The sequence below is a fragment of the Corylus avellana genome, chromosome ca9 (assembly GCF_901000735.1).
Source record: "Corylus avellana chromosome ca9, CavTom2PMs-1.0".
In the NCBI taxonomy this organism is placed as follows: Eukaryota; Viridiplantae; Streptophyta; class Magnoliopsida; order Fagales; family Betulaceae; genus Corylus; species Corylus avellana.
In genome coordinates this window covers 19,251,843-19,270,993 of record NC_081549.1, presented here as the reverse complement: position 1 = coordinate 19,270,993, position 19,151 = coordinate 19,251,843, and the positions used below count along the sequence as shown (strand labels likewise).

The window sequence follows — 19,151 nt, the reverse complement described above, 5'->3', positions numbered from 1 at the left end:
GTTCATTTTAAATGAACGGCCCAAAAAAACCTAGTGCACCCATGCTAGATGCTGCATGGGATCCGGATCCCAACTTATGTTCTTACCCACAGGATCTTATGACGACTATTGTTAGATCTGTTGAACGACTCTGATGTCAATGGGATACGGTCCATATGGACATGCAGAAAAAGTTAAGAAACAAAAAGAAAAGGTTGGGAAAGATTTGCAGGTGACAATAATTGGATTTTAAAAAATAATCTCAACAGAAGCCGGAGCTCTTTCTTTCTTGATTCCCCGTTTTCCGTAAGAAAATTTGGCAGCCAAACCTGTCGGTCGAGGTTGAGTAGAGTATCAGCCCAGCAACTAAAGTTGGCTACCGTTGACTAAAACAATAGCCTCATTTGCTGACCTTAATCCTCTTTGTTTTACTTTCATATATGTCCCTTTCCGCATTCATATTAATTCTCTGTGTGCGTCAGAAATTGATGAATTCTGCCTAGAAAATAAATAAAAAAGAAGAAAGACAATAAAAGGGTCTTGATCAGTTCAGCCTAAACCGCCTTCTTTTGATTTCCCTCAAATGTCATATCCGATGGCGAAAGACCCACCACCGTCGGACATCCAGATAAGGGTAAACTCCCGGCGTAACAACAGCGTGATACACCCGGTAGATCAGTCAGACTCGGCTCCGGCGTCAGCCACACCAAGCCCATTCCGGGAAATCAAGCATTTCAAGAAATGGGTCACCTGGCTTATCCCTTTGTTTGTTATCGCCAATACAATCGTGTTCATCATCACCATGTACGTCAACAACTGCCCCAAGAACTCCGTCAATTGCATTGCTACGTTCTTGGGTCGTTTCTCTTTCCAGCCCTTCAAGGAGAACCCTCTTCTTGGGCCTTCCTCGTCGACGTAGGTTCTTTACTTCTTTACTTTTCTTTTTTAGCACTTTCATGAATTTATTTTGAATGGTTTGGCTGCAATTTTTGAACTGCTAAAAAATCGTAATCAAGCAACTATTCCATGTTTATGGCTTTAGGCTAGTGAAGATGGGAGCTCTAGATGTGAATAAAGTAGTAAGAGGAGACCAGGGGTGGCGCCTCATCACCTGCAATTGGTTGCATGCAGGGGTTTTTCATATACTGGCAAACATGTTGAGTCTTTTAGTAATTGGAATTCGGCTTGAGCGTGAATTTGGGTTTGGTATGTATCTTAAAATTCATTGATTTTGTATTATTCATCTGTTTTTTGTCTTCCATGGAATTATTCAGTCTTCAAGATTCTGAAGATGTTCTAAATTCAAAACATCAGCATCACTTTGTGGATTCAATTCAAGTAGATTAAAAAGATACATATTTTGGCTCCTTGCATATTCAATTCAATTGGTGAATTATAGGCTCAGGTATTGAGTGATCAAATATTTGATAGTTTATCTTATGATTGATGCATATAGCTCGAGGTTCGTATAGTCCATAAAGTTTCCATTCACTCCAGATCTAATTGATCTGCAAGTCATAAGCATCATGATTTGGGAATTCATGAATCATCTTCAGTTTTATATTCAAAGAATTTAGCTCAAGATACTTTCCTGATGCTTGTGTTGTTGTATACAGTACGGATTGGGTTGCTATATGTCATCTCTGGATTGGGGGGGAGTATTATGTCTGGTCTTTTCATCCAGTCAAGCATCTCTGTTGGTGCTTCTGGTGCACTTTTTGGCTTGCTAGGAGGAATGCTTTCTGAACTCATCACTAATTGGACATTGTATGCTAGCAAGGTATTCATTGAACTTCTTTTATCTGAGATATGTACTCTGAAGACTTATCAAAAAACAAAAAAGATATGCACTCTGAAGTAAATGTGACATTCTGGTCAGTAACATTGTTGGGTCCAATTATCTTACAATTTTTTTTTTTTTTTTTTTTTTGTGTTCCACCAGTTTGCAGCATTATTAACCCTCTTGGTCATCATTGTGATCAACTTGGCAGTGGGAATCCTCCCACATGTGGACAACTTTGCTCATATTGGAGGATTTGTTTCGGGTTTTCTTCTTGGGTTTGTGTTTCTGATACGCCCCCAATTTGGATGGGTTAGACAAAGATATGCACCTTCTGTTTCAGCTAGACCGAAATTCAAGATGTATCAGTGCATATTGTGGGTCGTTTCTCTGATCCTTTTGATTATTGGGTAAGCCCTGAAATCAGGTTCTCTATTTTCAGCAGTTCCTGCTTATTTTATTAAATTGCAATATATATCAAAAGGATACAAAATGTACAAAGGTGAAAACATGCCATCTTGTTTACCACAAGAAACGAGGTAATTTGGTTGAAACTGAAGAAAAGGCCATAAAAGTGAAATCCCCATAATTTACTTGATCATCCTATCACTCTTCTGGTAAAAGTACTAGTTCTGCTGATAAAAGTCAAAAAAGATGAAAATTCTGCTGATGATACTTCCATAACTTTTCTTGTGGGTTCTTCCTCTTTCCGTTCTGATTTTTATTTTTTGAGTATCTGGTGAATTATGATGCATGATGTGGCAAAATTTCTATTTGTGACAGTTTTACAGCTGGCCTGGTTATGCTCCTCCGGGGATTTAATGCAAATGATCATTGTTCTTGGTGTCATTATTTGAGTTGTGTCCCCACTTCAAAATGGAGCTGCAACACAGATCCTGCATCCTGCTTGGTAACTATGCTAACACTACTATCTTCTTTGTGTGTATGTCCAAAATATTAAAAACGGTGTGAAAAATGGGATATGTAATTTGATGCATACCATTTTAAAGTGGAATGAAAATGAGGAAATGGTAATGGAAATAGACCAATTTCTTCCTTTCCCTTGGTATAAACCATACCATTTTTCTATTTCAAAACTACCTCTTGATGGGGTGAACTCATTTATTTTGTATGCTTAGGGATCAAGAGGAAATTACAATAGAAGTATGCTTAGGGGACAAAATTCATTCTGCCTTACCAATTGAAGACAGAAAAAATTTTCGTCCAAATTAAACTGACATCTGTCCTTAAAGAAAGTGATTCTTATATGCATTTTTATTAAGATTAATAGAGCGTGTGAGAATCACATGTTCTAAGAATAGATGTCAATTTAATATGTTCTAAGAATAGATGTCAATTTAATACACTAGGTTAGAGCTTTGTGAAAAACTTTGTCCATTAAAGGCAAGGCCCCGCTTTACGTTTTAGATTCGGTGCAAGCATGGTTCAAGCAAATGCCCATGTGGCATTTGATTTGGTTGATTTCATTAATATCATTTGCTTTGTGCATGAGCTAACCGTGCATGAATGTATTATTATTGCAGGCAAACCAGATAGGCAACCAGTTAAACATAACGTGCACAAGTAATGGAAAATCAGGTATATATGTATTGCCGGATGCAAGCAATTCCCAGATCCAAGGGTTATGTGTTGGTCTTTGCAGTTGATTTATGCAAAAGACATCCGTGGAAGTTGACGCGAGCTGCTTAGATGTATAAACTTGTCATTACAGACTTTTTGAATTGCTATTCTATTGATACCTCAGCTGTTACATGTGCTTATCTCCTTGTATTATATTTATTCTGGACATTGGCTTTTCCAATGGATTTAATAGTTGAATTATTGTTTTATTGTTTTATTTATTTTTATTATTATTTTTTTAAATTTGCTTATATTGCCTTGTTGGTACAATGGGATAAAAGTGTGGTGTATAGCATTACTCATAAAAAAACATGAGAAGTGATATGTACTATGAGAATGCAATATACCACATTTTTATTCCATAACTATTTCACAATACTGATTACAATCAACCATTGCTAAAAATTTACTCATATACTATACCGACATCCCACCGTGATCTCACCTTGGCATGTCCAGTTAGCGATGCCATGTCATTGCATTAAAAAGATGAAAAAAAACAAGAAAAAAACAAGTGTAAAAAACAGTAGCCATGCGCAACCATTTTCGTTGCCTTCCATTTCAAGCCTGGGTTTTTAATAATAGCATGTATATTGTAATTTAATCAACGGTCAAGATTGAATTTATCAAAATCTCTCTTTATTTTTTCTTTCCTATTAAAGCTTCTAAAAGTAAATTAATTTTAAGATTCAATCTTAACTGTTGATTAAATTATAACATATATACTGTTATTTTAATATAAGCCCGATCCTTCGAGCCCTAACTCTCATTTCTCTCGGCCATGGTACGGTGTCTCCCCTCACAACTTCCGCTCTCCAATGACGCAACAGAGGTAGAAAACTGATGTTCTCTTTCTTTGCGAAGCTAAAAGAAAAACACAAGATTTTTGAATTGGGCGACGCCACCTACAACCACCTACGCTGCCGAGCCATGCCACTAAAGTGTGACACCGGCATGTCTAAAGTAACTTTTATGTCTTCAAATCTCTGACAAGCCACTTAAACCTTTTGTCTTTCTTGCAAATCTCCTCCGCCGGGTGTTTGGCATGCTGTCACTGTTCTAACACTTGAGATTTGTGTTTATCTGACTGAGATATCTGCATATTTTTCTGGCTTTAATTTGTGTTGATCTATGATCAAAGCTAGAGTTTTAGGGCCGATTGGGAGTGCGATTTCAATAAGTGTGATTTTAAAAATTGCGTTTTTAAAATCGCACAGACGTTTGATAAAACATGCTAAAAAGTATTTTTTTTATTAATTGAGTGTTTGGATAACATTAGCATATAATTGCGGTTTCATGACCAAATTACCAATAAGGACATTTCTTTATAACAGTAAAATAACTAACATTGTCTATAAGCCTCAATTTTTAACACATATACAAACAAAAGTATGACTTATAATTTGACATTAACTTTGAATTTTCTACTTAGGCAATTATATATTGCTATACTACTTGTTTCTTTATGCTTTTTTGTTTTTGTATTTTTTTTTTCTTGAAACATATTACAAACAGACATATAATAAAAAATACAAGAACAATCCATCAAATTAAACTAATAATGTTTATCAAATTTAACTGTTACATAATTCACCAATAATTTAAATTAGTATTTGATAACTGTTGATTACCCATTAAAAAAATATATAAAAAAAATTATCACTGTTTATTACCCATTTAAAAAAAATATATAAAAAAAATATCACCAACTATTACAGAGCAATACCCATTAAAAATAAAAATAAAAATTCATCACAAATTGTTACTGTACAGTACCTTTAAAAAATAAAATAAAAAAAAGCCATAAAAAATCATCACTATGCACATCACTATACAGTGCACAGTGACCTAAGAAAAATCATCATCTTAGTCACTGTACAATATATTTTTTTTAAAAGAAAAAGCCTCACACGGTTACTGTACACGCATTATCACATTATTGTGCATGTACAGTGATCTATCACTGCATACTATGATGGATTGCAGATCACTATGCATACACGGTAATCTAAATAAAATTTTGAAAAAAAAAAAAAAAAATCACAACTTTACTACGTAGAAATGGTCGAAGAATATAAATGCATATATAAAAAGGCACAGTAATCATACAAACCACATAAAATAACACCGAACACCAAACAGTGGAAAGTTTTATAAAAGCAAAGGAGTTATATGGAGTGAAAAAAAATATTAAGGTGAGATTATTACCTGGTAGAGGGGTGGAGAGATGAACAACAGCGACGCACACTGCTACAGGGCGGAGAAAGGATGAACGAGACAGAGAGGATGAAGAAAAAAAAAAAAAGAGAAAAGAAGGGTTTTAATATATTTTAGGTGGGTCTTCTTAGTATTTTTTTTTATTTTCATTCAAAAAAAGGTAACTATTGCGCCAAATATCTTTTTAATAGAAATCGTGATTTTGTTTTAAATTCGCACTTTTTCAAATAAGCACCTTCTAATCAATTTATGGAAATCGCAGATTTTTTTGCTATTTTAAAATCGCAATCCCAAACACCCTAAAATTACAATTTGGTTTAAAATCACAGATTATTTTTAAAAAAATGCACTTCCAAACGCACCCTTAGATTAGGAGATCTTTCTTTCTTATTAGAAGGGTCTGATTCCATTGAAAACGGTCATGCAAGTCAAAGCCCAAGTGGGTCAATTTTCAGCTCATAATAAAAGCCCATTGGACACTCTTTGCGCCTTTCAACGGGTTCTCGAACGCATTTCGGTAACCTCATCTACACCAGCTTAGCTTTATCGTCGACAAGCAGCGCAGAAGCTCGCTCGCTCGCGTTGCTCTCTCTCACAAACTCTTTCAGAGCAAACAAATCCTCTCGCTCCTTCTCAAACGGCTCTAGGTTTTCCTTTCTCTCAATCTTCCTTCACCGCATGAAACCCTAAGGACTGGGCTTTTCTTCCAGACAAAGATGGCTGTTCGAGCCGTTAACAGCTGCGCTATCTTTCGCTCCGCTTCGTCTCCTCCTCTCTCCGCGGTCCGGTGCCGATTGTACAGTTTCAGCACCTTTCCGCTTCGCCGCTACTGCAAATTGGGATTCCGGTTCTCGATATTGCGGCCCGAGCGGAAGTTTTTCGGCCATGCCGGTGTTCGGAGCTGTTCGGTTCACAGTCTCGTCGAGAGCGTCATGGAAGAGCTCGAATTCATTCGCAAGAGGAAGAGAGTTTGCGCTGCCTCCAAGTAGGTTTCTTATAAACTAAATCTTTCCTTAATTGCGGTTACGTTGTTTTATTACGATTCTAGAAGAAATTTGGATATGAACTGTTTGATTTCCGAGAAATTATTCATTTTCATCATTTCCAATTCTCTCTTGGTAGTTTCCGAGCATATACTTACAGATAATATATAACGAAAACGAATATATCAGAATTGGATTAACGAGCAGCGGAGAGCTTCTTGAAGATAAGCTATCAAACCGAGCACTAGAGAAAGGGTTGCTGCTGGAGTTCAAGAAGGATTCTGATAGGGTCTTGCTGGCAGTTGCTCAGAGACCTGACGGGAAGAAGAACTGGATGGTGTATGATCAGGTTCTAGTCGAAACAACTAATGCGGCATGTTGAATAGGTTGCTAGGTGTTGGAACTCATTGTTTCTTGAATCAAATGCATCAGAAGTCTTAGGCTTTCCAGTTTATCTAACTAGTTCTTGATCTTCCAAGGGCAGAATGGTGTCACATCCTCCATCAAACCTCAACAAATTACATACATTGTTCCAGGCATTGAGAATTTCGATCACATGGAGATTTTGGATTTTGTTCAGAGAGCACAGGATAACTTGGTTTGTTCTTGCTTACGAAAGGATAGCTACACATTTTTCATTTGTTTTTTCTGTTTCATTGTTTGTGTTACAAATGAAGTCAGTATTTGTTGATTTGGTGCAGGATCCAGCACTGCTTGAGTTTGCTTGGGTTGAGCTTCTAGAAAAAAATAAGTCGGTGACAACCGAAGAATTAGCAGAGGTATTGACTTTTTTAGGTTGTCCAATTTCTATGTCATCACTCTGATGCTCTCCAATGACCTTATAGCTTATTAAACAGATGATTTTTGGTTGTGCGGAGCCTCTTGAGAGCTATTGTACCCATCTTTTGTTATCAAAAGATGAAATATACTTTAGTGTGCTGGAGACAAAAGGTTCACGTTCTTTATATGGGCCTCGACCTACTGTGCAGGTACATGTTAGATTTGGCTTCAACACACACACACACACACATATATATAGTCTGTGTTAATTGAATTATTTGGCTCAACTATAAATTGGTAGGGCTACAATAACGAAGGACTAGATTATAATTTTTTGGTTTTTTTCTGCCACTGGTTGATGTTGCTCCCTTTTGAGCAGCTGGACATTTTCTGCTTTTCTGGCAGATAGGAAGACCCTTTTTTCAATGTTTTCATCTTAGTATGAGAAATGTTTTACTTATCAAAAAAAATAGTATGAGAAATGTTTCACCATGTTCACTCTTAGTTAGAACTGTCATTTATTGGGGTTGGGGCTGGTTAAGATTTGGTTGAGGTTAAAACTTAAATGATTTGTACATGAGACTTTTGTCAGGATTTAGCCAAAAATTTCTGTCCATTAGCCAACCAAATATAACTTTATATCAAATTTTAAAATCATCATGCTTTCAAATCTGCATTAGGTTAATTTTGGTTACCCGAAGCCAGCTCATTTAAAGAAACACCTTCCTGATCCTGATTAACTCAGTTGTTTCGGGTTGGTTGGCATATAAAGAATTGGACTTGCCAACTCTTATGTTGAAAATATTTCTCTTCTTCATCCTGTTTAACTGATGTTCTCTCTTTTGAACTGCTTTTCATCATTGTGTTTGCTACTATACAATGTGCTGAAACCAGGTCTGGTATTGTATTAATGATGCTTTGCCCTGTGTTACATCTTTGTTTTATAAATTCTTGAATTATCATATATAAAAAATAGTGGGAGTTTAATCAGTCAGCAGAGTGACAAAATTTACAATGATTAATTGCTTCCTTTCATTTCAGTAATTCTAATAAGATGGTATCCCATTTGTTTGGAAAACTAGGTAGAAGAACTTTCACGTAGGAAGCTTGCTAAGGAGGCTGCTGAGAAAGAACTGCAGGAGTTTGTACAATTATTGAAATCTGCTAAGGCAATGCCTTCTGAAGCTAAACTTCCCAAATCTTCTTGGATGGTTGAAGAGAAAATTAGACACAAAATTGAATCTCTAGAATCTTATGCCATTGATGCCTGCAAAGACGACGACCAAAAGAAAACAGCTGGGATGGTAACATGTCTAACTTGACTGTGTTTATTATAGTTTTGCATGTGAATTTATATTTCTTCTGTCCTAAATTGATTGGCTGATCAAGATGAGTCCTTCCATTAACTAATGTAGAAAGTTTTAGCTTGAACCAATGATCTTTGATGTTTCTGAAATGCTATGTATATCCACTGCATACCCAATTTGTTATTCTTTTGTATAACGTGCCTTTCTTCTTCTCAGATCCTCAAGGCAATGGGACTTGTGAGAACAGCATCAACAGCTGTAAATCTCCTTATAGATATTGGTTATTTTTCTGTACATGTCAATCTTGATCTCTTAAAGTTCAATATTTCTACTGATCATTCGGACGAGATAATATCAGCTGCTGAAAGTCTTTTGTTGGAGTCATCTGATCCAGATGAGGTAAGCCTGCTTTCTGGTCTACAAATAATTCTAAAATATCTGTGCAAGAATTATATTGTTGAATACTCCCTCTGTCCCAAAATAGATGAGGTGCTTGCCTTTCTGGGCTGTCCTAAAATATATGAGAATTGAAAATGAAAGAACTACCCATTTAACTTTTTATATTAGCCTTAAACTTGAATCCACCTTAATTTCACATTTGAATCCACATTTCTTGACTCAACTAAGGGCATTTTAGGAAGGATATTACTTTTATTTTGTTTCACTACAATTCCTGCCATTTGTAAACTTCTATGTATTTTGGGATGGATGGGGTGTCAGGTTTGTATGAATGATCATCCATGCTCTTAGAAAATCATTACAAGGAAATTTTGAGATTCAATTTTTCAAAATTTTGAAATTTTGACTGTAGTTAATCAATCCTTCTGTGCAGTCAAGAGACTTTCCTGTTTGCTTTTTAACAACTAAACCCTGTGGGAAAAAAGATTCAGTATTGGGTGATATCTGAGTTCTTTTATTAGACTTTCAGGATCTCTTGTTACTATATGCTTATTTGATGCTCTGTCTTTAGAATGATAGAAAAGATCTCACTCACTTAAAGGTTTACGCCATTGATGTTGATGAGGCTGACGAGGTAATACATTTTTTTTCTACTCTCAGTGAAGTTACTGGCATAATATGGTGTCTAATGGCTAACTGAGTAAATTATATGTAGCTTGATGATGCCCTGAGTGCAACAAGGTTGCAAGATGGCCGGATTAAGATCTGGATACATGTTGCAGATGCAACAAGATTTGTGCAACCTGGGAGCAAAGTAGACAGGTAGCTTTTGAGATATTATAAGAGATGTTAGTTAATTCTTGTCCTATACTCATATTTGATATCATTCACTTTGCGTAGGGAGGCAATGAGAAGAGGAACTTCTATATTCTTGCCAACTGCCACTTATCCAATGTTTCCAGAGAAACTTGCCATGGAGGGAATGAGTTTGAAACAAGGAGAGATCTGCAATGCTGTTACAGTATCCGTTGTGCTGCGTTCTGATGGCAGGTAAACCTTTTAGTTTATTGGCATGTTTTCTTTCAAAGTTAGTAAAAATTTAACATTACTTTGTCTATAGGACTTATAAAATTGTGGGCCCACTTGTTTGTATCTTTTGGCCATAAAATCCTACCTAGAAATATCCTTGCTGAGTTTTTATGGGGAATGTCCTCTGGAACTTGAACGAGTCCATTTGTTCTACACTGGCTCTGTGATGAGTTAATTATGTTTGCGAGTTACCAAAAAAAAAAAAGAAAAAAGAAGAAAGTATGTGATGTTATTTATTCCATGCGCTGGTAATTGTTTGTGATGAGGGAATTTTAGGAATTTAGGAGATCCCGCATTACTATAATTTTCTGATGAAACACGTGTTTAAGTTGCTGTTTGGAATACAATTGTTACAATCTTCTTAGGAGGCGTGAATATGACCTTAGAGTTTTTGAGGTTGTTGCCCTGATATGTGTGACATTTAAAAATTTTGAGTCCTCTTATCATCATTAAGATCAACGTATTTTACTCTTGGTGGACCTGGAGATATACGCATATGGAAGCTACATGCATCTGAAGATGATTTCTTACAAATGATATTTGCTTCACACTCTATATGCTTTTGTAGCATTGCGGAGTACTCAGTGGACAACTCAATCATCAAACCCACTTATATGCTGACATACGAGAGTGCATCTGAGCTGCTTCATTTGAACCTGGAAGAGGAGGTTGAACTGAAAATTCTATCCGAGGCAGCAACTTTACGGTCTCAGTGGCGACAACAACAGGTTATAATCAGATGAATTCAACTCTAAAAGAATCCACAGTTCATTAAGGTTCTAAGAAATCTGTTGGTGGTTCCAAATATCCATGGACTCTGAGGAAGCTTGCTATGGTATGAGTTAAAATCCATGTAGAATCCAAAGAAGTTCATGAATATTCAAAAAGAAAAAAAGAAAAACTCGTATATACAAGCACTCTGATTTAACATAGATACATTTCACAGTTTTGAATTGAGAATGTTGCTTCCACATCCATAGCTTACACTTAACTGAGGGATGTAACATATATGTATTTTATTCTGTGCTTTTCCACACTATATGATGAATTTACAGTACAAGATATTCACGGTCGAATATGCATTCATATGAAGTACATATGTCTATTTTATTCTGTGCGTTTCCACACCATATGATGAATTTACAGTACACGATATTCACAGTCGAATATGCATTCAGATGAAGCACAAATTATATATTTCTTTTAGTTAAGATCATAAGAAGTCATGAAAGGATTACATCTATTGTGATTTGATTAGAGGCTAATAGATGATATCTTAGTCGTGGTAACATGCACTAAACTTTGGATGACAAGCATTCGAGATTGTATTTATCCAGGGAGCTGCGTTGTACTTCAAACTACATCCTTTTTGCCACTCAAGGGTTCTAGAAAGTTTCGTAAACTTTGGATGACAAGCACTCGAGATTGTATTTATCCAGGGAGCTGCGTTGCACTTCAAACTACGTCCTTTTTGCCACTCAAGGGTTCTAGAAAGTTTCGTAAAAAGATTGGATAAAATAAGATTCCATCTTGTACACTTTGGATGGGGTCTTTTACACCACATAATTTGTCTGATCACCTCTCTTTCTTCTGTGACATTGATTTTTTATGGATTTTTCAGGGTGGAGTTGACACAGCCACATTAGACACACGCATCAAGGTGGCTAACCCAGATGATCCAGAGCCTATTATCAATCTTTACGTCGAAAACCAAGCAGACCCTGCAATGCGACTGGTCTCTGAGATGATGATACTCTGTGGGGAAGTTATAGCCACATTTGGTTGTTGCAATAACATTCCCTTACCCTACAGAGGACAGCCCCAGTCAAATATTGATCTATCTGCATTTGCACATCTTCCAGAGGGACCCGTTAGGAGCTTTGCCATTGTTAAAGTAATGCGTGCTGCTGAAATTGATTTCAGGAAGCCTATACGCCATGGGATTATGGGACTTCCTGGTTATGTTCAGTTTACATCTCCTATTCGTAGATATATGGATCTTCTTGCACATTATCAGGTTCATTTTGTTTGGTCCTGTCATAGCATATGAATGTCCTATGTGTATGTACATTGACGATTCTGTTTTTTTTTTTTTTTTGACATTTTTATAAATTCCTGTGTACGGGCAGGTCAAAGCATATCTTAGGGGTGAATCTCTTCCTTTCTCAGCCGGTCAGCTAGAAGGGATTGCATCAAGTGTAAACATGCACTCTAGAGTAGCAAAGAGGCTATTTGGCAGTAGTCTCCGGTATTGGATATTAGAATACTTTAGAAGGCAACCAAAAGGAAGAAGATATCGTGCATTGATCCTGAGATTCATTAAAGATCGGGTTGCAGCCTTATTGTTAGTTGAGGTACGCTTTTATTTGTTAGGGTGATTGCATCCTTCAAAAATCTTTCTTATACATTATGTCAAGTAGTGCAAAAGTGTTTGAAGTTTTTTAGGGTGATTGGACTATAAAGAGTATAGGCCATGGTAACGCTCTTGCCATTGTTGGGACAGAAATTCGCTAACTTGATTTGACGGTGGTGCAAATAAATAGTATAAACCCCTCCTAAAGTCACACTGGAGATGCAGGACTGAGGTTTACGAGATGAAGCTGAGAAAGATATTTGGTGATGATGTGAACATAGAAACCAATGTGAGCATATAAACCTTCGCCTCAATGATGAGTAACTTTAACTCATCCAGGCTCAGGTCTACTTGCTTAACTGGCTTCATCAATTTTTGTTGCCTTCGCACGTCAAAATGCAATCATCAGCTGGCTGATCTCAATTTGGTTGTTCAACCAGCTGACTGTGCTCATCTTTGATGCTCTTTAGGCATATAAATATTACAAACAATCACACAAACTGAGCCTGGGGGATTGCTTATATTATCTCTTTAGAGAGCTTTAATTATCTTTTCTGCCTCAGCCCAGACGCCATCATAACCTTATTTTCCCCACAATCTCAATTTCACTCCATGCTATTCGACATTTCCTCTCTTTTACGCATAGTTCCTGATTGAATGAGACAAGTATGTTCCAATCTTTCTCTCAACATGTATTGTCGCACCTCCAGCCATTACGATTAAATGCTATTATATAATGAATTAATATTTCACCGCACCACTCTAAACAAATTTTCAAACTGATACTATCGCCCATGCCCTTGGTGTAAGTTTTATATTAAAAGTAGTAGAAATTGGAAATAAACATTTCATCTGTATTAGCCAAGAAGAAGAAGATGCAGAAGTAGAAGCAGAATATGCAATTACAGGACAGGGCATCATACATAAATTGCAGCATCCATGAGGTCTTTATGGCTTTCGTCTCTGTAGCATGTTTATCTTTGTATGTTGTTTTTCCCTTCCCACCTCAACCTCTTTTTTTAGTTTATTTATTTGATTTGAAATTCTAAAGCTTTTGCAGTTTCCATCACAGATTGGATCGCCTCGCAACTACAATGGAATATATATATATATATATATATATATTTTTCTGAATCAATATTCAATCTTTGCAGGTGGGATTTCAAGCTTCTTTATCGGTCTCTGTGGGATCACAGATTGGAGATGAAGTAGTAGTTCGAGTCGAAGAAGCTCATCCACGTGACGACTTTCTTGAGCTTAAGGAGGTTATTTGAGGGATACAAAGAGATTCTTTTGGCTGGAACTTATCATCAAAGAAGCGTTTTTTCCCATATACCGGGTTTGTATTACTTGCACCAACACCAAAGTTGGTCTTTGCTGATATTTTGGGAGAATGAGAATTTACTTGCCGTAGCTTCATTGTTTTGTTACAGAATGATTATAACCTCTGCAACCTTTTGAAGTGCTGAGACATACTGTCAAACAGCCAAAACATCACTTTTCAAGAAGAATGTTCATAAACATCGCCATCTGCAGAAGCGACTGCCCGTGTTGTGTTCCATGACAAGCATACATTGATTCAAATTCCATCTCTATGTCGAACCATGTCCCAGAAACCACAAATCTGATGGATCAAGAATAGCTTCAAGGCATTTCTCGTTCTGTAGATTTTGATTGATACATGGCTAAGGTGGGTTGGTCATTTATTTCTGTATGTTGATTTTGTTCTTCAATGCTGATCTATACAAAGGAGACCGCTCAGTGGCTCACTGTAGTCATGTGTACCATATATTATATCTCTGTTAGTGTAGCCCCAAGTGAAAGTAACAATATGGTATATCAAGTTTTTATCACTTTCTTCTCTTGTATCCCAAAAGAAGAAAAAAGCTAATATACCTTCTATCACAAATTTCATACGAATTACATTAGCAGACTGATATGAGTTTTGCTCGAGTGTTCTGTTTTCTAGGTGAGAGTAAAACTGGCATTTCATTTGCTTAATTGCCTGTTGCCATATGCGAGGCTGGGATTGGCAATTTTCTTGGCTTATTTTTTTATGCTCTATTTATTTCGGCGTAAAATATTTTTTTAAAAAATATATTTTTATATTTTTCGGTGTTTGGTGTAACTGAAAATAATAGTAAATTGAAAATATTTTCAGTTTGACTAAAAAAGCTTATTTAGTTTTGGTAAATGATTTTCAATTTTTAATTTCATAAATTATTTTTTGAGTTTTGATTTTTTCCTTCTCAAATTGTTGAATCTTTGCAGGAGGTTGCTGGAAGTTTCTAACTGATTTTTGTAGTCCCTCATTTTTCATACGTGGAAAAATTAAAAAAATATTTTCTGAAAAAGAACATTTTACGGATCCGATAATCTAACAAGAGAGGAACCAATAGCTTCCAAGATCCCTGGTGTAGGTGTCAGTATCGATAACACTTTAGCTTGCTTTGGAACTGGGAATTACTCATGGAAGTTAAAAAGGTTGCCAACTGGATAGACTTGGGGCACTCGCTCTGGTGCATCTCCTGTTGGAACTACAAGACGAGATTTATAATTTTGATGTGTGAAAATATTATTTGTGTAGAAAACGTTATCTTGCAGATATACTGACCTCCGAAATTTTTGAAAATAGGGTAGACAATAGATTTTATGCCATAGACAAAACAACATGATTCGTCATCATAATGCCTAAACTGGTAGTACTGGCATATTCCTTAGCTTCATTTCCATTGAAACAGACAAAGGTAGTGATACAGGCATGAAAGAGATAGGGAGCTGGGGGGATTAATTCTGTCTATCAACGAAGGAATGATTAAAAGTCCTCACAGGCTCTGGGAAATCGATAGTATATTGGGAAATGGCAGTGGCAGGGGCACATTGAACAATCGCCAGAATATCACGAGATTCACTCCACAAGATCTTTCATGAGAAACAAATTTCAGTTAATAATTCTTTTAGGGTTTCACATGATTTAGAACTTGCATCAAAAGTTGCAATAGATGATGATGATGATGGGATGGGCTAGGATTTGCTGATCCGGGTGTACTAACACATGACCCCGAGTGGCCACCCAGTACAGCACCTTTGTCACCATTTTGTGGAGCTAATTGCTTTTGAGTTTTGACCTGTTAGGCTGGCATGATGAGTTTTGAGAGGTAGTTAGTCGGTAGTTGTGGTTGTTGCCCCTCAAGGATTGAGGTCTCTCAATTTTAAAGAAATACAAGAATATGTAATTCCTTGGATGAAGAATGAGCAGCCCAAATGGAGCTATGTCAACATTCAAAGGAAGAGAAAAAAAATTCAACAGATGGTCGGCCAAGACTGCTCGGGATAGCCACCATAATGAAACTGGTTGAGGTTGGTCGATCGAGTAATGCTATTTAGTAGGACTGTTATGCGACAGTCATATAACTTGATAATGTAACAATGAAAATCAATCCTTAGATTAATGTTCGTAAAAAAAAATAATGATTTAATAGTCGTATAATACTCTATTAAATAGCATTACTCTACTCAACCACCCCTCAACTCCCTTGGTGTCAATATACTTACCAAATCCATACATTTAAGACACTCATTCTCCATTAACCAAGCGGGCACTTGGTGTCAATTGGGTTTTCTCCTATATATCTTTAGATGTTAGCATACATAGTTACATGAAAATAAACAAATGAACTAGTATCTCTTTGACTTGTGGGAGCATATACCTCTTCATATATGATATATTGAGTGAGATACCATTTAAGCAATGAATACCCAAAGCTTAAATTTATGAATATGATATGTCAACTCTTGTAACTACTATTTCATTTTTATAGGCTCTAACCTACCATCAATAAAAATAAATAAAAAATTAAAAAAAAAAATCTATTTAGTAAACTTCTGTACAACTGTCATACAACTGAATGATGTGACAGTAAAAATAAACCACTCTCACATTATTCAGTTGTATGGCAATCATACAAAAGTTTATTAAATAACATTCTTCAACGCCAATATATATCAAACTATCACTCACTCCCTCTTAGTAATTAGTGTACTAACAAGACCCCAGTGGCCAACAAATGCATTGCTGCTGCCACCATTTTGTGAGGCCAACTGCTTTGGTCCTGCATGTTAGGTATCAACAAATGTACTTAGGTCTGTAGTAGTGGTTGTTGGCCATCAAATAGGAGTCATTAGCTACCTACCTTTTGAGAGCCAGGGAGGAAGAACATCCTAATTGAAACTCAATTATTGGACGATGGCCCTTTAGAGGATCTCTAAGCAGATTGTGTACAATAATTTTCAAATTGTTTAACTAATTAATATGACCCCAAAGTCACGTTCAATGGCTTGTGTTTTGCTTATCTAAAACACATATTTTTCTTTAATAGAGTATACGATAATTCATAGGTATTTTGAACACGTGTGAGTTTATTTTAAACCAAAATAAAACACCACATTAATCTAGCCATTAAAATCCAAGAAAAAAGAATTTAGGACCACAAAAGAATATTCAAGGAAAACAGCAATCAGTACTTGAATGGTGTGAAAGCTACTGGCGACAACATTAATCGAAATATTAAGATGCCATCCTGCAAGAATTGACATAAGTTTCATTTCTTGTCGGCAATTTAATTAATTACTATGCCTTTTTAAATTCTCCTATAGTAAATTATATCAAATCCCAATTACCAAATTAATTTTATTGACATATTCATTAAAAAAATAAATAATCAGGAGTACTATCTTGAATCCTAGCTACGTACAAATTCCTCATAACTCACCCAAAAGGTGGTAACTTAATTGTGAGCAATTTGATTTCCAAATCTTCTCTAAAATTGAAATTTCCATACCCCACATATCCTTTCTGCAGATCCTATGTTTGTAGTACGAGCCAAACTTCTGTCTTTGTCTTTGGCCCAATCACCGCCAACCAACAATTAATGCATTTGAATATATATATATATATATATATATATATATATATATATATGAAAATCATGAAGCATGAGAGCCGTATAGTATTAATAGAGTTTGATAATTATGGTATGATGATAATTAAACGTGGGGAATTGGGAGGATGATGCATGCGTCATTGTGGGTTGTTTCTATTTAGGCCATGATGATGATGATGATGATCACATGGATGCAGAGATTGATGGGTCATGAGTCATGAGGCAAACAAATCAAAGTCTCATGTGGTGTCTATTTGTCCCCCTTCAATAAGGTTGACGCACATGCTATTGTAGCTCCTTGCACTCTTGCTTCAAATACCCATGACAATATCCCTCGATCGATCCCTCTTTCTCATGTGGGAAGGATCCATTATTTCCATCTTCATGCTTTACCAACAAGTTTTGCCCATGTTAATCATGTTTTTTACACTTGTAACTACTTATTACAACCAATACAACCAATATTGCTTGATGCAGAAATTTATGGCAAATAATAAAATACAGAGAATTATAGCAAAAGCAAGAAAGAGGAAAGAGACTGATAATGGTGCTTCGGTGTTTGTTAAAAGGAGACTGACAAATCGAATTTGCTAAAATTTTACTATTTATAATACAAATGTCTTTATTTATAGAAAAACTGAAGTAGGTGGGAAAAATACTAGTACGATAATCAAATATCCAACCCTAAATGATGAATATTCTTGCAAGAAAACATAATCAACCTATTATGAGAAAGAAAAAAAAAATATATATATATATACACTTGAATACAACTAGTTAGTGATCGATGGCTTGTATTAATTGTTGAGTAACAAGGGCTCCAAAATGCTCTCATGAAGCTTTGTCTAACTTTAAATTTTACTTTGCAGAGCATAATCATTAGTTTGATAATATATATTTTATATTATTAGTTTTGTAATGATTAAAATTGAAAAATCATTTCAAAATTTAAATCAAATTTAAAACTTGCAGGGGGCAATTAACATCGATCTTATAATTAATCTGAAGCATTAAAAAAAAAAAAAAAATGGAAAGAATTCTCAAGCCTTACACTACAAGTACGGTCAACTATTCGATCATTCGATTACTGTGGCTCATTACTCGCCATATATATATATATATTAAAGCAAATTAAATACCCACAACCTTCTCTCACAAATACTAATTAATTGAATAAGAAAATCACATATACATATCTTTATGAATTTAAAAATAAAACTTTTGTCAAATGAAAGCAAGAAGAGGATAAGTGTGATACATAAGAAATGTTAAAAGTCTTCGACAGAAAGATAATATATATATATATATATATATATTTTCAAAGTAAAAATGCATGTGAGATATATTCCTTGATCACAACTGCAAGTCGTTTTATAATGCTTCTCAAAAAAAAAAAAAAAAAATACGACTCACCGACAATTTTAAAAGCATTTGGCAATGGTTAAATTAAATTAAGAACATATCATGTTGGTACGGAACAATTGACTTTAAGGTACTGTCCCTTTGCATGGAAGAGTTACAGAACCCGACCAAATTCATCAATTTTAAGTATATATACACAATATAGTCGCGTCTCATAAATCTAAGTGAGCTGTATAACATTCTCTTTGGCCCCCATGCCAACTCACACCTAGCTATACCCAAGAAGATAATCTCGTGTACATGAAAAAACTTTGATTT

At 35.6% G+C, this 19,151-nt stretch overlaps 2 protein-coding genes across 4 annotated transcripts; both read left to right on the top strand.

Moving 5' to 3' along the window:
- Window positions 1-246: 246 nt before the first annotated feature.
- Window positions 247-3,611, top strand: LOC132191939 (RHOMBOID-like protein 2). The gene is made up of 6 exons (XM_059607076.1): window positions 247-894; window positions 1,022-1,185; window positions 1,596-1,759; window positions 1,922-2,169; window positions 2,543-2,669; window positions 3,304-3,611. Exons 1-6 carry the CDS (start codon window positions 563-565, stop codon window positions 3,424-3,426), a joined length of 1,158 nt encoding a protein of 385 aa, XP_059463059.1. The 5' UTR covers window positions 247-562; the 3' UTR covers window positions 3,427-3,611.
- Window positions 3,612-6,147: 2,536 nt separating this feature from the next.
- LOC132191457 (ribonuclease II, chloroplastic/mitochondrial) lies at window positions 6,148-15,443 on the top strand. Of its 3 annotated transcripts, none has more exons than XR_009441287.1 (15): window positions 6,148-6,602; window positions 6,790-6,949; window positions 7,085-7,198; window positions 7,302-7,379; window positions 7,458-7,589; window positions 8,463-8,684; window positions 8,904-9,086; window positions 9,658-9,720; window positions 9,802-9,908; window positions 9,987-10,136; window positions 10,744-10,903; window positions 11,797-12,192; window positions 12,305-12,529; window positions 13,683-14,218; window positions 14,800-15,443. XR_009441287.1 is itself a non-coding variant. In XM_059606474.1 (14 exons), the coding sequence occupies exons 1-14, from the start codon at window positions 6,334-6,336 to the stop codon at window positions 13,800-13,802; spliced, it is 2,379 nt and encodes a 792-aa protein (XP_059462457.1). In that variant the 5' UTR covers window positions 6,148-6,333; the 3' UTR covers window positions 13,803-14,448. The 3 variants fall into 3 exon arrangements, 1 of the variants encoding a protein (XP_059462457.1); XR_009441286.1 differs by lacking the exon at window positions 14,800-15,443 and having other exon boundaries at window positions 13,683-13,867; window positions 13,962-14,448; XM_059606474.1 differs by lacking the exon at window positions 14,800-15,443 and having other exon boundaries at window positions 13,683-14,448.
- The last annotated feature ends 3,708 nt before the right edge of the window (window positions 15,444-19,151 follow it).